The 14,867-nt window shown below is 42.5% G+C and overlaps 1 protein-coding gene across 2 annotated transcripts; it reads right to left on the bottom strand.

The window, feature by feature from the left end:
• Window positions 1-325: 325 nt before the first annotated feature.
• Window positions 326-13,304, bottom strand: mdc1 (mediator of DNA damage checkpoint 1). Of its 2 annotated transcripts, XM_008431349.1 has the most exons (13): window positions 13,055-13,304; window positions 12,444-12,581; window positions 10,883-11,443; window positions 10,729-10,807; window positions 8,980-9,986; window positions 8,637-8,699; window positions 7,402-8,198; window positions 4,534-7,320; window positions 3,622-3,753; window positions 2,646-2,828; window positions 2,433-2,558; window positions 1,341-1,451; window positions 326-1,252 (listed from the first exon to the last, which is right to left on the bottom strand). In XM_008431349.1, exons 2-13 carry the CDS (start codon window positions 12,577-12,579, stop codon window positions 1,049-1,051), a joined length of 6,186 nt encoding a protein of 2,061 aa, XP_008429571.1. In that variant the 5' UTR covers window positions 12,580-12,581; window positions 13,055-13,304; the 3' UTR covers window positions 326-1,048. The 2 variants fall into 2 exon arrangements, with proteins under 2 accessions (XP_008429571.1, XP_008429570.1); XM_008431348.1 differs by having other exon boundaries at window positions 4,534-8,198.
• Window positions 13,305-14,867: the final 1,563 nt, after the last annotated feature.

Here is a 14,867-nt window from a genome sequence, read left to right as displayed (position 1 = left end):
TTGAATCATAAATATGATTGTATTTCATGAGACTATCATTGAGATATATCATAAATATGATGGGTCTCCTCAGAACTACAGGCTAGATATATCTTTATTGAGATATAAAAATGTTAAAAAGTCAAAGTAATAAACTTGCCAAGTCACAATTTTGATTTAGCTGTTAAAATTATGACGTAGAAAGAATCAGATACAACTGCTAGGTTTTTACACTTTGTTTTTGAAATATTCCTAACAAACTAACAAAACAAGACGTATTGTAGGCAAAATGAATAACTTGAGATATTTATGCAAACATAGAGCGAGAAGATTAAATACAAACAAGTCCAACATATACAAAACCTTTAATGTTTTCATGATTTGACACAATCTCTGTCAAGTCACATGCGAGGCATAAATGACAAGCTTTTGTTTTCACCTTTAAAAGACCATGTACAGCAAAAACCCAGTAAGAGTTTGACATGTAGTGAAGGTGTGTGATGGGCCAACAGGATGAAATGTTGCTGCTGCAGCAGCATCATAGCTAGGAGGAAATCATGGTGTGCATCTCTCCCTGAAGGAGATGAGATTGAATGACGCCTTAATGGAGTGGAGCTGCTTAATGGAGACAGGAGCAATACACAGAGTGGTGAGCACATGGTCATCTGACGTATAAAAGGCACTATGCACATTTTATCAGCACAGGAAACAAGCTTGTTGTACCTACAGACATCTGGAGCAGATGGATTTCAATAAAGAGCCTTCAACACACACACACACACACACACACATACACACACACACACACACACACACACACACATGCACATGATTCAAACACATCAAACTTCATGGCGGAAACTAATCTGCTTCATGAGTCCAGCCTCCAGGGGCTCGTTCTAAATGTTGAAAACAAACACTATCACCTGACGCAAAAACAACGTACCTAGAAAATTTGTTTGCATTTGTTGGTAAATACATTCCTAACTTTTCACACAGACAGAAAGTCTGTCATTTAATCTCAAAGAGACGCACAAACCCAAACGTGTTCACAGCGAGATATCGTGTGCTAAGTCTTCTTTCGGCCTCTTCCTCTGCCCTCAGCAGGCTGCGGGTTGGTGGCAGAGGGAGAAAGTGCGTGAGTCTGCAAATCGACTCTCTGCTGCAGGATTCCTGTGAGAATAAACTCGGCAGTGACGACAGGAAGAGACGCCGACACGGCGGGGCCACACAGCCGCAGGTCCTCCTCGCAGGAGATCACCACGGTCCGAGGCTGAGAGACGGAGAGTCGGGGCACAGAGGAGCGGTGAGTCAGAATAACAACACAAGACAACATCTACAGCTCTGGACTCGACTGGCACCTTGTGAGCCGCGGGCATCTTTGTCAGGAAGGTAGCGCCGCTGCAGGTGATGATGTCTTTCATGTGAACCGGTTCTGGCTTTACAGACTTCGTGACGTGGATCTCATATCCCTGAAACAAAGAAGCAAAGTGATACGTTGCACATTTTCGTAAGCAAATACAGAAGGATTGGTCTATTCTTATGGACTAACAGTAACAGAATGAGAAAATCGATGAAAAAAGCTCTTGGCAACAGAGTTTGGTGAGGTGTACACCCTAATATTAGCTTGGCATCAGCATTTCTTTGTTGTTTCCAGCTCTCATCTTACCACGGTGATGAAACTCTACAGCCCCAGAAACATAATCAGAACACAAACAGCGAATGTCAAATTAATTCCCGCTGGTTCCTGAAACTCCACCTGAAACACAGCGGCTTGCAAAAATATCCACAACCCTCCAACGGTTTCACATTTTCTCACGTTACAATCAAAAACCAAGGATGTCATCTGGCATCAGCAAGAAAAACTGCATAATTGTAAAGTGGAAGGGGGGGGAAACCATTTGGTTTCTAGACGTTTGTTTACAAATAAAAGTCTGAAAAATGCGTCTCAGGTGCATTCGGCCACCTGAGTCGACACTTTGTAAAAACAAATTTCTCTGCAAGTCACTTTGGTCTCAACCAGCTTTCAAATATTTTTGAAAACACCGAATCATGCCGCTTCCATTAACACTTGTGAAGCGGACTGACATACAAACAAACCCAACAAAATACATCAGTTTGTGGTTGTAATTTGACAAGAGGTGGAGAAGTTAAAATGGGTACAAATACTTATGCACTGCACTGTAAACACTTTACAAGGTGGCAAACACACACACACACACGCACACACACACACACACACRCAMACACACACACACACACACACACACACACACATCGGATGAGAACGGGGAATGATTCAAACATTTCCCCGTGTCTACAGTGAGTCAGTCTTTCTCACCAGCACCGCTGTGCCGTCAACTAAAGGAAATACCGGCTACAGACCACTGACAGGCCGTCAGGCACTCAGTCAGAGAATAATAAGAGAAGAAATAAAGAGGATGAGGTGGTACCTGGAGGAGAGGCTGACTGCTGGCAGTCCTCAGAGACTCCTGCAGGGAGAAGCTGAACTTCTTCTCCTGCTCCGGATCGTTCACGACAAAAGCAAGCGGAGAGAGGAAGCTCCCAGCTTTACCGCTCTGAAACCAAGAGAGGAGAGTCTGAGTGGGACTGAGCCGACCCGAGAGAACGAGTCTGTGTTGCATTTAGCAGCTCCTGCTAATGACCTGTTCCAGCCACCGAGTGGTGACGACTGGGACACCTTTGGCCACGGCGCACAGGAATTTGACCGTCCTTCGCACTTTGTCTGTCACGAGACAGTTCATGTCGGAGACGCCTCTGGCCATGGCGCCTCCTAGACGAGCCAGCACCTGCTCTCCATCTTCATCCACCACTCCTGTGAACAGAACCTGAGAAAACAACAGCACGGCTTCACTTCACGGATAACAGACAGTTTTACTCACAAACTGAGATCTAAATCTATCTGGCAGCTGATTGAGCAAATATGGAAACATATGAGCTTAATTTCATTGTTATTACAGATTTTTTTTAATTCTTCATTTGTCTGGGGAGTAGTGAGAAATGAGACCTAAACAAACCAAAAATAAATGTTAACGCTCCCACTTTAAAGAAAGGTTATGATACAAGTTTCCTTCCAAGATAAGAGAGTAGCATCTGGATGAAAAACATAACAAATCAGACAAAATGCAAAATACAGGATAAAGTAGTTAAAGAAAATGGAGAAGGTACCAATAGTCAAGGAAATTCAAAAATATCACTGATCAAATCAGACATGGACGCTTTCTGCTTCCTGTCTGCTACTGATTGCTGCTGCCTCATGTGATGTCATCAACTCAAATATGAATAAAACGGAAGTACAGTTTATAAAAAACATATTTATAAGAGGTGAAAATGTCTCACACAGTTTTTATTGGTGTTTAAATTGTTAAATACAAAAATTACAATTCCTTTGCTGCCACCTATCCACACCTTTACTACTCACCTTTTTCCTCAAAATTCTGACTTTTTTTTCTCTATTTTTTTACAAGTCTGAAACTGAGATTCAAGTCAGATTTTTTCTTTTTCAGTGGCCCTAATCCTCTCCCATATAAATCTTTCATTTTAGGACCTTAAAGGAAAGTTTCATAAAAGCTCTAATATCCTGCATGTTTTATTTGTTGGGTAAATGACAGAAACACAGACCTTGTAGGCTTGGCTCCCGGCTCGCACTCGGCTAACCGTAGCTGGAGACGCAGAGGAGGAGCGCGGCGTCTTAGCCGCGGGGGAGGAGTTTGAGGAAACCCGCCGCTTCTGGGGAGGAGTCACGGCCGAGATCTGAGCGAGTTGCAGAGGAAAGGAAGAAAGTAGGACAAGACCGGAGCTGAGCTGTAGTAATCTGTACAACACTTATATGAATACTTCTTATAATATTGGTCTTAATTATTGATTGTTTCGTCTTTCTTCCTCGTTGTGTTGGTCCCGACCTCAATCACATTGGACTGCAAGTCGTGAATTGATAATCTGGATTCAGTTCAGTTCAGAACAACAGTGACAAAATGTAAGAAGAAAGTGTGGGCGAATATAGATTACAGGTGTAAAACCTGAGGTCCGCGGGCCAAATTCGGCCCACCATAGCTACTTATGCGGCCCTCTAGATTCTAGAGGGTGACACACTTTAACATAGTTGCATGCTTAAATAGTATTTTATCAGTCAAATCAAATCAGTTTTCATTTACAGGGTCAAATTACATCAGTGTGATGTTGAAATTGTTACATTTTAAGAAGTGCTAATCAAATGCAGAGAAATTTTAAGTTTGTTAACAGTTAGTGTTATATATACATTCTCCCACAATCGGCCCTGTGAGGACCTTCATAATTGTGATGCGGCCAGTTGGAACCAGTTGGAACCAGTTGGAAACCCCTCACACAGAAGGAAGTGCATCACTTTAGAAGGGTTGGAAAACCCCAGTAATGTGCATTTTTCTCCATTTGCTGGTTCATGGAGCAAAATGCAGCTTAGCTAAAAGCTTAGTTCTTACTGTGTTTTAGCCATTTTTGGATGGATGTGCGCAATAGACTATAAATCTTATTTTTAAAGTGAAACAACAAAATCACCTCTGGTTCAATCTCCTTTCCAGCCGGCTCCATGGAAGAACCAGACGTCTGAGTTTCCTGCAGCTCCTGGTTTTTATTTTTCTGGACCACGGTTGTTCGACCCCTGGCTTTCTTCCCAGCAGCCCCCGCCGCTGCAGCCTTCTTTCCATCTTTTACTTCCTGTTTAGGGGGCGGCTCTTCGTTCTTCTTCACCTGAGAGCTTGAGGCTCTGCTTGTTCTCCTGCCCTGTATCCCAACAGGAATCTCTTCCTGTTGCTCCTCTTTCCCTCCTGATTCTGTTGATTTTTGGACTCTATCCACTTTAGTTTTTTCCTCACTAGTTTTTGCTTTTCTCTTGTTTGTGGCCTCGTCACCGTCAGTCGCTGTGGGAGTCTCCGTTTCCTCCACAGGCTCGGTCTTTACAGTTTTTGCGCTCCTGTCCCTCATGTTCCTCTTGGGCAGAGGGGATGTTAGATCAGCAGACGTCTTTTCCTGATTTGACTGAAGGCCCTCATCCTTTAAAACTAAAGCTTCAGAACAATTGGCAGTGACTCGCCGCTGCCCCCTACTGGTACCAGCAAGCTTAGGGTCTGTTTTCCTTTTCTCATCTTGCTGCAGAACCTCAGTGGCTTTCTCTTCATTTTCTTTAATCACAACATCGGGCAGAGACAAGGTCTTCCTCCCTCTTCCTTGTGGTCTTCCTCTGGAGACCTTAGAGGTCGCACTGACCGCCTGAGCTTCAGCGTCCGGCTCCGCTGCGGTCGCTGTCGTCGTCCTTCGGCGGTTGCTTCTCACAGTATCCGTCTGGGAGACTTCGCTGCTCCTCTTCGCTCCTCTTCCTCTTCCTTTGTTATCCGGGGTGTTGTCGTTGACGGAGGAGACCGACCGCTCTGAGCTGAGGGAGTTGGAGCGGGATCGGGTTCTCCTTGCCAGGACATCCTCGCTCGAGGCTTCACACACCGCTGTGGTTGTTCTTCTTGCAGCTCTTCGCACTCTTGCAGAACCTTTGGGGTTCTCCTCTCCGTTCTTGTCTTCTTGTGATTCTTTGGGCTGTTTTTCTTTCTCCAGTCTTGCAAGGTGTTCTTGGTCCGTCTTTGTTGTTTCCACACTTGTTCCCTTTTCTTCTTCTACTTCACCTCCTGATCTCGTCTCCTTTAATCTGTGTTTTCCTTTTGATTTTCCTTCCCTCTCATTGCGTCTCTCTGTCTCCACATGTTCTCTCTCTTCCTTGTCTCCTTCCTCCTTTATCTGGCTCTTATTTTCATCGCTTCTTTGTCTTTCATCATCATCATCCTGTTTCTTGGTACTTCTTCTCCCTCTGGATCGTTGATTAGCCGCCTTCACCTCTTCCTGATTGTCGTCATCCTCAGATTTGGTTTTGCCTCTCCGTCCTCTGGTGCTTGGTAACGGTTTATTTTCAGTCTTTGTCTGTCTATTTTGACGTGAAGAACATTGTGCCTTTTCTTCTTCTTCTCCTAATCGAGTTTCCATTGAACTCGAAATGCTGGATGCATCAAACACATCGTTTTTTTTCAGAGTATTCGCTGGAGAGACTTCAGAAACCGTGACTGGCTGCATCTCGTCCTGAAGATGAGACTTGGATGTCTCTTCGTTATTCAGCTCTTCCTTCTCCTTGTGTCGTTCTGTTTCTTCTTTGTATTCTCTAAGTTTCCCGTCTCTTTGCTCCTTTGTCTGGCTCTTGTTTTTGTCCTCGTCTTGTTCTTGTTTTCTTGTAGTTCTTCTCCTTCTTGTCTGCTGATTAACCACATTCTCTTCCTGCTGGTCACTCTCATCCTTGTTCTTGGTTTGTTCTCCTGTTTCTTTGGTACCAGCTGCAGCGGCTTTGCTTTCCTTTTTCGTCCCGTCGATTCTTCTCTGAGATTCAGAAGCTGTGACCAGCTTTGTCTCGTCCTCAAGATGAGGCTTGGATGTCCCTTCATTCATCAGCTCTTCCCTCTTGTTGTGTCTTTCTGGTTCTCCTCTGAGTTTCCCACGTCTTTGCAACTTCATCTGATTCTCATTTTCAGCTGTCTTGTTTTTGTCCCCATCTTGTTCTTCCCATTTTCTTGTAGTTCTTCTCCCTCTTGTTTTTTTATTAACCGCCTTCACTTCCTGCTGAATGTTGTCATCCTTAGTCTTTGTTTGTCCTCCTGCTTCTTTGGTACTTGGTGAAACTTTCGTCTCGTCGGTTTTTCTCTGAGATTCAGAAGCTGAGACCGGCTGCATCTCCTCTTCCTCAAGATGAAGCCGCTTTTCCTTTCTTTTTCTTGGATATGTGATGGATTCATCGCCATCCCTTTTTCCATCCCTCCCTTCTGCCTGAACTTCAGCAGGAGGAACTCCAGCAGCAGTGAGAGGAAGAGCTTTCGTCTCCTTTTCTGGTAGGATGTCTTCATCTTCACAACTTATCAGAGGCTGGGTCTGCTCATCTTCAATGTGCAGCTGCTTCGCTTTCCTTTTTCGGGTGGAGATAAAGTCTTGGCTGCTTTGTTCTTCCTCGCATGTAAGAGAACGCCGAGATCCATCTGCAAAGACTTGAGAACCAACAAGTGATTGTGTCTCGTCTTCCAGTTGCAGCGGCTTTGCTTTCCTTTTCCGCAAGCTTGGCATCGAATCGTCATCATCCTCACCTGGAGTCAAAGGCTGCGTTTCACCAGAATCTGTGCGCTGCTGTGACTCCTCTTCGTCAATATGAAGCTGCTTCGCTTTTCTTTTCCGTGGAAGAAGGATCTCAGAGTTATTTTCATGATCTCCACATGAATCCTTCGGCTCAGTTTCGTCAGCGCCGACATGCAGTCGCTGGGTTTCAGCAAGCGGCAAAGCCGCATCAGTGTTTGGGTGCGTCTCCACTTTTGAAGGTCGCAGGGACTCCGCTGACAACTCTTCGCCGCTCTCCTCGTCGTCGCTCAGACGCACGGGTTGGGTTTCAGCGAGGCATAAAGGTGAAGAAGTCCGTGGATGTTTCTGCTCCTTTGCAGACTTCAGGGACACCGCTGTTAACTCTTCATTGCCGCTCTCCTCGTTGTCGCTTGTAAACATGGGCTGTGTTTCCGCTACCGATTCAGAATCAGCGACGTGCCTCTTTGTTTCATTCTTAACCGGTTCTGAGGAACAATCTGGCTCATTATCCTCCGCAAAAGAGAACATTGGCTGGGTTTCAGCCATAGCAAGTGCAGATGAAGTCACACTTTCAGTCCTGGCAGAGTTCAGTCCCTCATCTTCATCTGAACCTTCATCGTATGGCTCTTGGATATAAGCCTGAGTTGCTTCCATAGTCAAATCAACACACGTTTCTTTTCTAGACGAAGATCTGTGAGGCTCCACCTCGTAGGGCTGCGTGGCCTCCAGGTTGGAGTCATTCTCTGCACTTTCCTCATAGTCCTGAGTATCCTCCATGTCTACTCCACCATCGACTGTGGCATAAGCTCGGGCGTTCTCCCTGGCCTCACCCTGCAGGTGGCTGCTGTCAGACAGTCCCAGCTGGAAAGAATCATCTCTGTTGTACCGGTCCTCTGGTTTGACAGCAGAGGACTCGAGAACGGAGGCTCGGTTTGGATTCAAGCCTTTGTGGCAACTTCTTGTCTGAAGAATGAAAGACTGGGTCTCAGCCACAGCATAGTCTTCATCTTCCTGACTGTCTGAGCAAGAAGACATTAGTGCTGGTCTTAAGGAGGAAGGTACAGCATCTGCAGGAGCAAAGAAAATAAATCTATTTAAAACTAAGCTTGCAACACATTTATTAAAAAAAAAAGAATCTGAAAAATGTGGTGTGTAGGGATGCAAACAATTAATCTACTGATTGTCAATTATTGGTTTAGTAGATTAGATCAGTTTATAAGTGGATGTTAACTTCTTTGTGTTGTACTTTGGCTAGCCAGCAGAGGGAGTTCTTTGGAAATTACAGTTTATTGATCTTTGACAATGTTCTCGCATTTTGCTTTCATCATTATTTTTAGTTGAAAATTGTATCAGAATGGCAATCATCCTTTATCTCAATCGTTTCTAGGACAATTTATTGTCTAGCAAAAGTTATTATTGTGACAGACCGACAAGTAACAGTTGTTTATGTCTAGTTACTAAATATTTTTAAAACAGGATTTATAAAATAAATGTATTAAACTCACATCTAGGTGGATGAGAAGTGGGGATTGTGAAGGCCTGAGTTTCCATCTGCTCAACTTCTCCTTCTGTGAAAAAAAGGTCAAAAAAGACAATTTTATTTTTCATTCCAACTTTTCACATGGTTCATATCCGTAGGGTAAATCTGTCTTACTAGGAGACTGAAATTGACTTTAAATAATTTGCCTGGCAAAAAAGAAATGCAAAAATCACATCTCTTCTGATTTCAAGATTCATCTCTGAGATATAAGATCTTCTTTCAGTGTGTTGCTGTAGTTTTACTTCTATTGTTTTCACTTGGAGTGTTAAACTTTATGATATTGCATCTGTTTATTTATGAGGGATTACCTGAAACTTGAACAGGAGTAGAACAGTTCTGCCGAAGAGCATTTTCTCTCTGTCGGCCCTCCTCTTCCTCCCCAGGATTTGCCTCCTCATCCTCCACGTCTGTATCACTTTCCATCCTAAGGTCAGCTGGTTTGCTCTCGTCTGCGGCTCGGGGTGCAACAGGTTCATCAACATCTGTGTCTGCATCAGATTCTGGAGCTCCTGCTGCTGCAGCAGACGACACAGGCAGGTCTGCTGCAGCAGCAGGGACAGCGGGAAGTGAGTCTTCCTCCAGGTCCGTATCACTTTCGGACAAAATATCCAAACCAGCTGCAGCCACCTCCTTATCACAGGCGTCACTGTCTGGATGCAGACTGTGAGGAGAAAGAGGTTTACCAGATTTTTCACTGAGTGTTTCGTCTGTTTTGGGATTTCCCCGTTTCCCAGCCTCCTCTTCCTCATCCACATCCGTGTCCCTGTCCAAGTGGAAATCTCCAGACTGTACTGAAGGGGCGGAGTCGGCACTATGCGCACCCTGAGGTAACCTAGCTTTGGATGTGACGTTAGCATCATCATCATCATCCACATCAGTGTCACTCTCCACTGTGATGCCCTCAAGCTGAATACCAAAAGCAGCAGGAGAACATTTTGTTGCTTCATCATTTAAAGACGACGTTCTTGGAGTTTTATCTGAGACATCTTCATCAACATCAGTGTCGCTGTCTATGTGTGGCAGAACTGTGTTTGGGCGTTGATTACTTTTCCCAGCAGGTGCCTCCTCTTCCTCTCCTCCCTCCACATCCGTGTCACTGTCCAGGTTAAATTCAGGGACGGCGTCTCTGGAGACCTGCAGCGGCGACCTGAGTGATTCACCGCTTTCTGTAGGACTTTTACCGCCTTCCCTTTTCACAAGCACGGGTGACTTGTTTTTCTCCAGGTCAACATCCGTCTTCTCCAAGCTGAAACTGATGCGTCTGCTTGACCCATTTCTGCTGGAGGACGACTGTGTGATGGAGCTTTCGTCTTCACTGCAAAACAGCAAAAGACAAGATGGCATTTAAGATCTGAAAGCAGCTACTGGCAGATTTTCTGTCAGTAACTCACACTTTCTGATTTCTTTTCTGTTAGTATTACAGAGCCTTTCAAGAAGTGTTCATATGCCAAACAAAAACTTTTATTTATTTTATTGGGATTTCATGGCAGCATCAGGCTGTGGGGATTTTGTTTTGGAAAAGCTGGGTAGAGTTGTTGGGAAAATGGATGGAGCAAATCACAGAGCAAATCTAATTAATGGCAATTAATTAGACTTTAATTCCTGACAAATTTACACACAAAATCAGACCTTTGTGCAGAAAAATTTACATTTAAGTGATTCATTAAACTTTGCCAATTATAGCGCATGTTTTCAAAGAGTGCTGAGAAAAGACAAGAAAGTTAAAATCAACTGATTCCCCCAAAACGTGGAAACTATTACTTTTTAATGAGGCAAGCCCACAAAACCCTTTTTTGTTATTTCGATCTACACTCAATTACAGAACGCTTTCTCACAAGAAAAATCTCCAAATGTTGGGCATTTATTGGAAAATATATATATAAACCACTGGTTTAAATAAAAACAAACACTACTTTGTGTTCATTTCTTAAGTAAAGTCCAGGTAAGATGCACGTACATTAGAGGTTGTAGTGTAATGTGTAATAAAATGTGTAAATACTCAGTATAATATGCAGCTGTTAGAAATGCACTGTAAAAACTAAGATATGAAAACATACCTTTCAGGAATGACTTTGCTCAGAGGGCTTACGAATGCAGAATTGTTCAGACTGGATTTGTGGGAGTCTGAATCAGACACTGAAATCAAAGAAAACCAGTGAATAAAAATATAAACAGTGGTTGTGTTTATAAATCGCCAGAAATTTCACATACCAACAGCCTTCGTTTTTCTGTTTCCTCTCCCTTCTCTTTCGCTCTCTGAGTCAGAATCAGATTCAGATTCTGGCACCAAGCTCCCCTGTGGCTGCACTGGAGTTTTCTCAAATGAGAGGCAACCGCCTGCGACAGGAGTCCTCTTAGCCTTTGTGCCACCACTGACACATTTCTTGCTTCCTGTGTCAACGTCATCCCAAGCAGACAATCTGGCGTTTGCTTCCGATTGTCTTGGAGTCTCCACGTCACCAAGGGAAGAAGGGGAGTCCACCCCGGAGCTCACATACCGACATGGGATGTCCCCCAAAACCAAGCTGTCGCCCTCACTGAGGGCATAGCGCACGTTAGGGGTCAGCTTTAGGCGTCCCTTACGGGTCCCATTCATGCTCTTTAGGTCCCAAACCAGGGCCTCCATGTCCACTTCATGCACACGGCCTCTTCTCCGGTGAACAGAGATGCTGATGGCAGCATGCTGCTTGGACACAGATGGTGCCAAAAACTGTAGTGTGCAAAGATTTGGGTCACGACCCAGGAAATTATCTCCCAGGAAGAGGGGCAACTCTAAGTGACGGAGAGAAAATATATTATTGGAAAGAGTTGCGCAGTTATGACAGACTATGCATACAGACAAATTTGTGACTCTAGTAAAGATGCGAATAAAATTTTTTAATTATTGAGTTGTTTATTACTCCTAGACTGAATAATTTAAGAAAAAAATAAATCGTTTAATTTGGGAAGATTTGTCCTCATCTTATTTTCAGAACTATATTTTAACATAAAGTTTGCTGGTATTTCAAAGAGATGAAGATGACGTGAATTCAGGATCTTTTGGAAGAAAAAACCCCCCAAAGCATCAAATATCCTCCATAGTATTAAGCAGGCATATGATGCTTTTCCAACTTTTATCCCCGATTTCACACCAGTTTGTAAAAATATCAAATTCTCACGTGAACAAACAATATGGTCCTGTTTAAAGAACTGGTGGTCAGTTATATAGGATATAATGGAGGTTATAGAGACTTGGTGACTACAAAATTACACTTTTCTGAGTATTTCATTTTACCTCCTCTACCATCTTCCTCGCTGCTTGTAAGACACATATAAATCCTCTTCCAGATTTGATGAGTTAACCTTTTTATTATTGCTCTGACTGTAGGCTTCAGCAAGTTGCCACTTTCTTATAGCATAAAGATCAACACACACCTGCCTTACTTAAATGGCATGTTCTCTCCTCTTTCCAATTTTGTTAAATGACTCAGACGAATTACTCTAAGTCATGTCATATTTATCCACCAACAGAACAGAAAATCATGGATTACTATTTAGAAGATCTGTGAAATTATGATCAATTTTAAAATGTAGAAAATGTAAAGATTCCTTTCTACATGCATCATAAATGGGTCGTTGGGGGGCACAAACATGCTGGTGATTTTGTTAAAGATATTAGTACTACAAATTTTTTTCTGTGTAATATACCCTGCTGCAGTTAAGGTATTTCAACGCTTTTTATGCACATTACATACAGTAAAGGTAAAAAAAAATACCACAGTAGGACACTTGCCTTTCTCAGGGATGTGTGGATTATTTAAGATGCACAGTTTGGCCAATGGCTTCCTCCTTTCATTTTCGGTCTCCTCTTCACTTTCCTCCTCCTCTGACTCTAAGATCGAGTCATTGATCACCTGAGTTGCATCCATTCCTGTTAAAGACCAAAGCAGGATGGCAATAAACTCTAAACAAAAAACCTACTAATGTTAGCTTAGCAACAGGGGCTACAGCATGCAGCTAACGTTAGCCTTGGTGGCTAAACCATTAGTAATCTGCAGCTAACAGATAGAGAGAGGCTTCACTATGAGCATTTAGCTAGCATTTTATTGAAACATTGTCTTCTTAATCAAATTGAATTCATAGGTCAGCTCTAGATAAGCCCAAGCAACACAGAAATAACTTTTATTAAGCTTGTATGATTGTTTTTTTAGTGCCAAAATCACAGCAATTACACTTCCGGTCAACGGTAAACCCGTTAGCCGTTAGTGAGTTCAAATGGCAATATTCCAGTTAGCTTAGCGAGAATCTTCATGATTATTATAGTAATTATCCTTATTTTTTTCCAACAATGTTTACTACTTTCCGGCTAAAAATGGTCCCGTTTGGGAACCATATGGCTGTTACCTTGAAATTAGAAAGGAAGTATCCGTCTGTTAACGAGTGACTTTACAGCTCAGATGGGCTCATCTGCTGATCATTACCCTGGACGCGTTGTGTTTTAATATTCCAACAACCGATGACGGGATCATGCTCTAGCACAGGCTTTCTGGAGTCTTGCTTTACTCTGTAGACATAAACAAAATGTAAATACTAACCCAACCACGCCCACAATATGTCTTTGAGCAAAGAGCCATTGGCCAATACGAGTGTCACTTATGACATACTCTCTCTTTCATTAGATAGTTTTTTTCCGGAAGCTTTTCTGATTGGACCAATAGTTCCTTAAAGGATTCATTCGTCCATTTATTTTCGCGCCAGGCACAGAAAGAAAGCAATGGAAATGATGGAAGAAAAAGATAATATAGATCTTAAGTTATTTTAAGCTCAGTAATTCGCGTGAGAAAGTAAAGCTCATATATTATGATTGATCACACCCAGAATGGTGTATTTCAGTTGTTTGCTACTGGAAATTTTAATGATTGTGGTTTACAGTTTATTGTAACTTACCAAAAAGCTGAATGGTGATTTTTTTTTTTAAAGACCAATTTCAGAATTATTTGTTAGACAGAAATGTCTTGCTGAAAAGTATGTCTATATAGTGTGCTTTGGATTGCAATAAATGTAAGGTAATTATTTAAGTACCATGCTTTCACATTTTCAAATTCTCCTTGTGGGATCTCCTGCTTAAAGCGAGGTAAGCAATTTTTTGTAAAGTCTATGATGATCAAACCATTAAGAAACTACTGGTCTATTACTGAAGCAGTAGCTATTGGCCAGAAGCAATTTTTGTCAGCAACACCTTACTGCTGAGACAAAAATATGTCTGGGTGATTATCTGGGTGACTGTGTGCTATGGACACAAACAGAAACATATACTCTAATTATTTTTTGTTCATCACAAGTAATGTTGTTATGATAGCCACCAATGTTGTCACATATTACATGTTTCTAATAGTGTGCACCCCTGCTCCCTATAAATTTTCAGGGAACCTCAAAAATATTCACTGCACTTCACCTTTTCCACCTTTTGCTATGTTGCAGCTTTCTTACAAATTGTGTTAAAGGTTTAAGGAAAATCCCTTTCCTTAAAATTTTAAACGCAAATACTTCATTATGACAATGTGGAAAAAAAAATTCTGAGATTTTTGCAAATTTATTAAAAATAGAAAGGCAGGTATTCCTAGCTTTTACCTAATACTTTGTTGAGACATTTGTGCATAGCCATTTTATAATCTTTCCAGAAATGTTTAACCATATTCAAGTCTAGACTCTGGCTTGGCCACTTGAGGACATTCACAGAGTGATTCTGAAGCCTTTGAGATCTTGATCCTTTAGGTCATTGCATGCTGAAAAATAAACCATTTCCCCCAGTCAGAAGTCTAGGTACTCTGGAGCAGGTTACATTACTGCATACATCTTTCCCAGTATCCTGACTAGTCAAACAGTCCCTGCTGCTGCAAAACATCCACATAGCTTGATGCTTCCACCACCATGTTTCACTTTGGGGATGGTATGAGCCACGCATGGTTTCCTCCAAACATGACGCCTAGCATTCACAGCACAGAGTTCAATCTTTGTCTCATTAAATCAGAAAATTTTGTATCTCAAGTACAGAGTCCTCCAAGTGTCTTTTGGTAAACTCTAGAGGGGCTGCAATGTGCCTTACGGAGTGGCTTTTGTCCCGACACTCTACCATTTAGGCCTGATTGGTATATTGCTTCAGAGATGGTTGTCTTTCAGGAATGTTTTCCTGTCACCCTGGAAAACTGGAGCTCTG

Source organism: Poecilia reticulata, linkage group LG16, assembly GCF_000633615.1.
Source record: "Poecilia reticulata strain Guanapo linkage group LG16, Guppy_female_1.0+MT, whole genome shotgun sequence".
Lineage (NCBI taxonomy): Eukaryota > Metazoa > Chordata > Actinopteri > Cyprinodontiformes > Poeciliidae > Poecilia > Poecilia reticulata.
Note: the sequence above shows the minus strand (reverse complement) of the source record. Positions and strands in the feature narration are given on the sequence as shown.

Bases quoted from the DNA above. Each gene is read 5' to 3' on its own strand.
- mdc1 (XM_008431348.1), bottom strand. From the start codon at position 12,579: ATGGATGCAACTCAGGTGATCAATGACTCGATCTTAGAGTCAGAGGAG. The intron at 9,987-10,728 runs GTATGTTTTCAT...GCTGTTTTGCAG, and splicing joins AGCAAAGTCATTCCTGAAAG to TGAAGACGAAAGCTCCATCA. The intron at 1,253-1,340 runs GTGCCAGTCGAG...TCCGTCTCTCAG, and splicing joins AGATGCCCGCGGCTCACAAG to CCTCGGACCGTGGTGATCTC.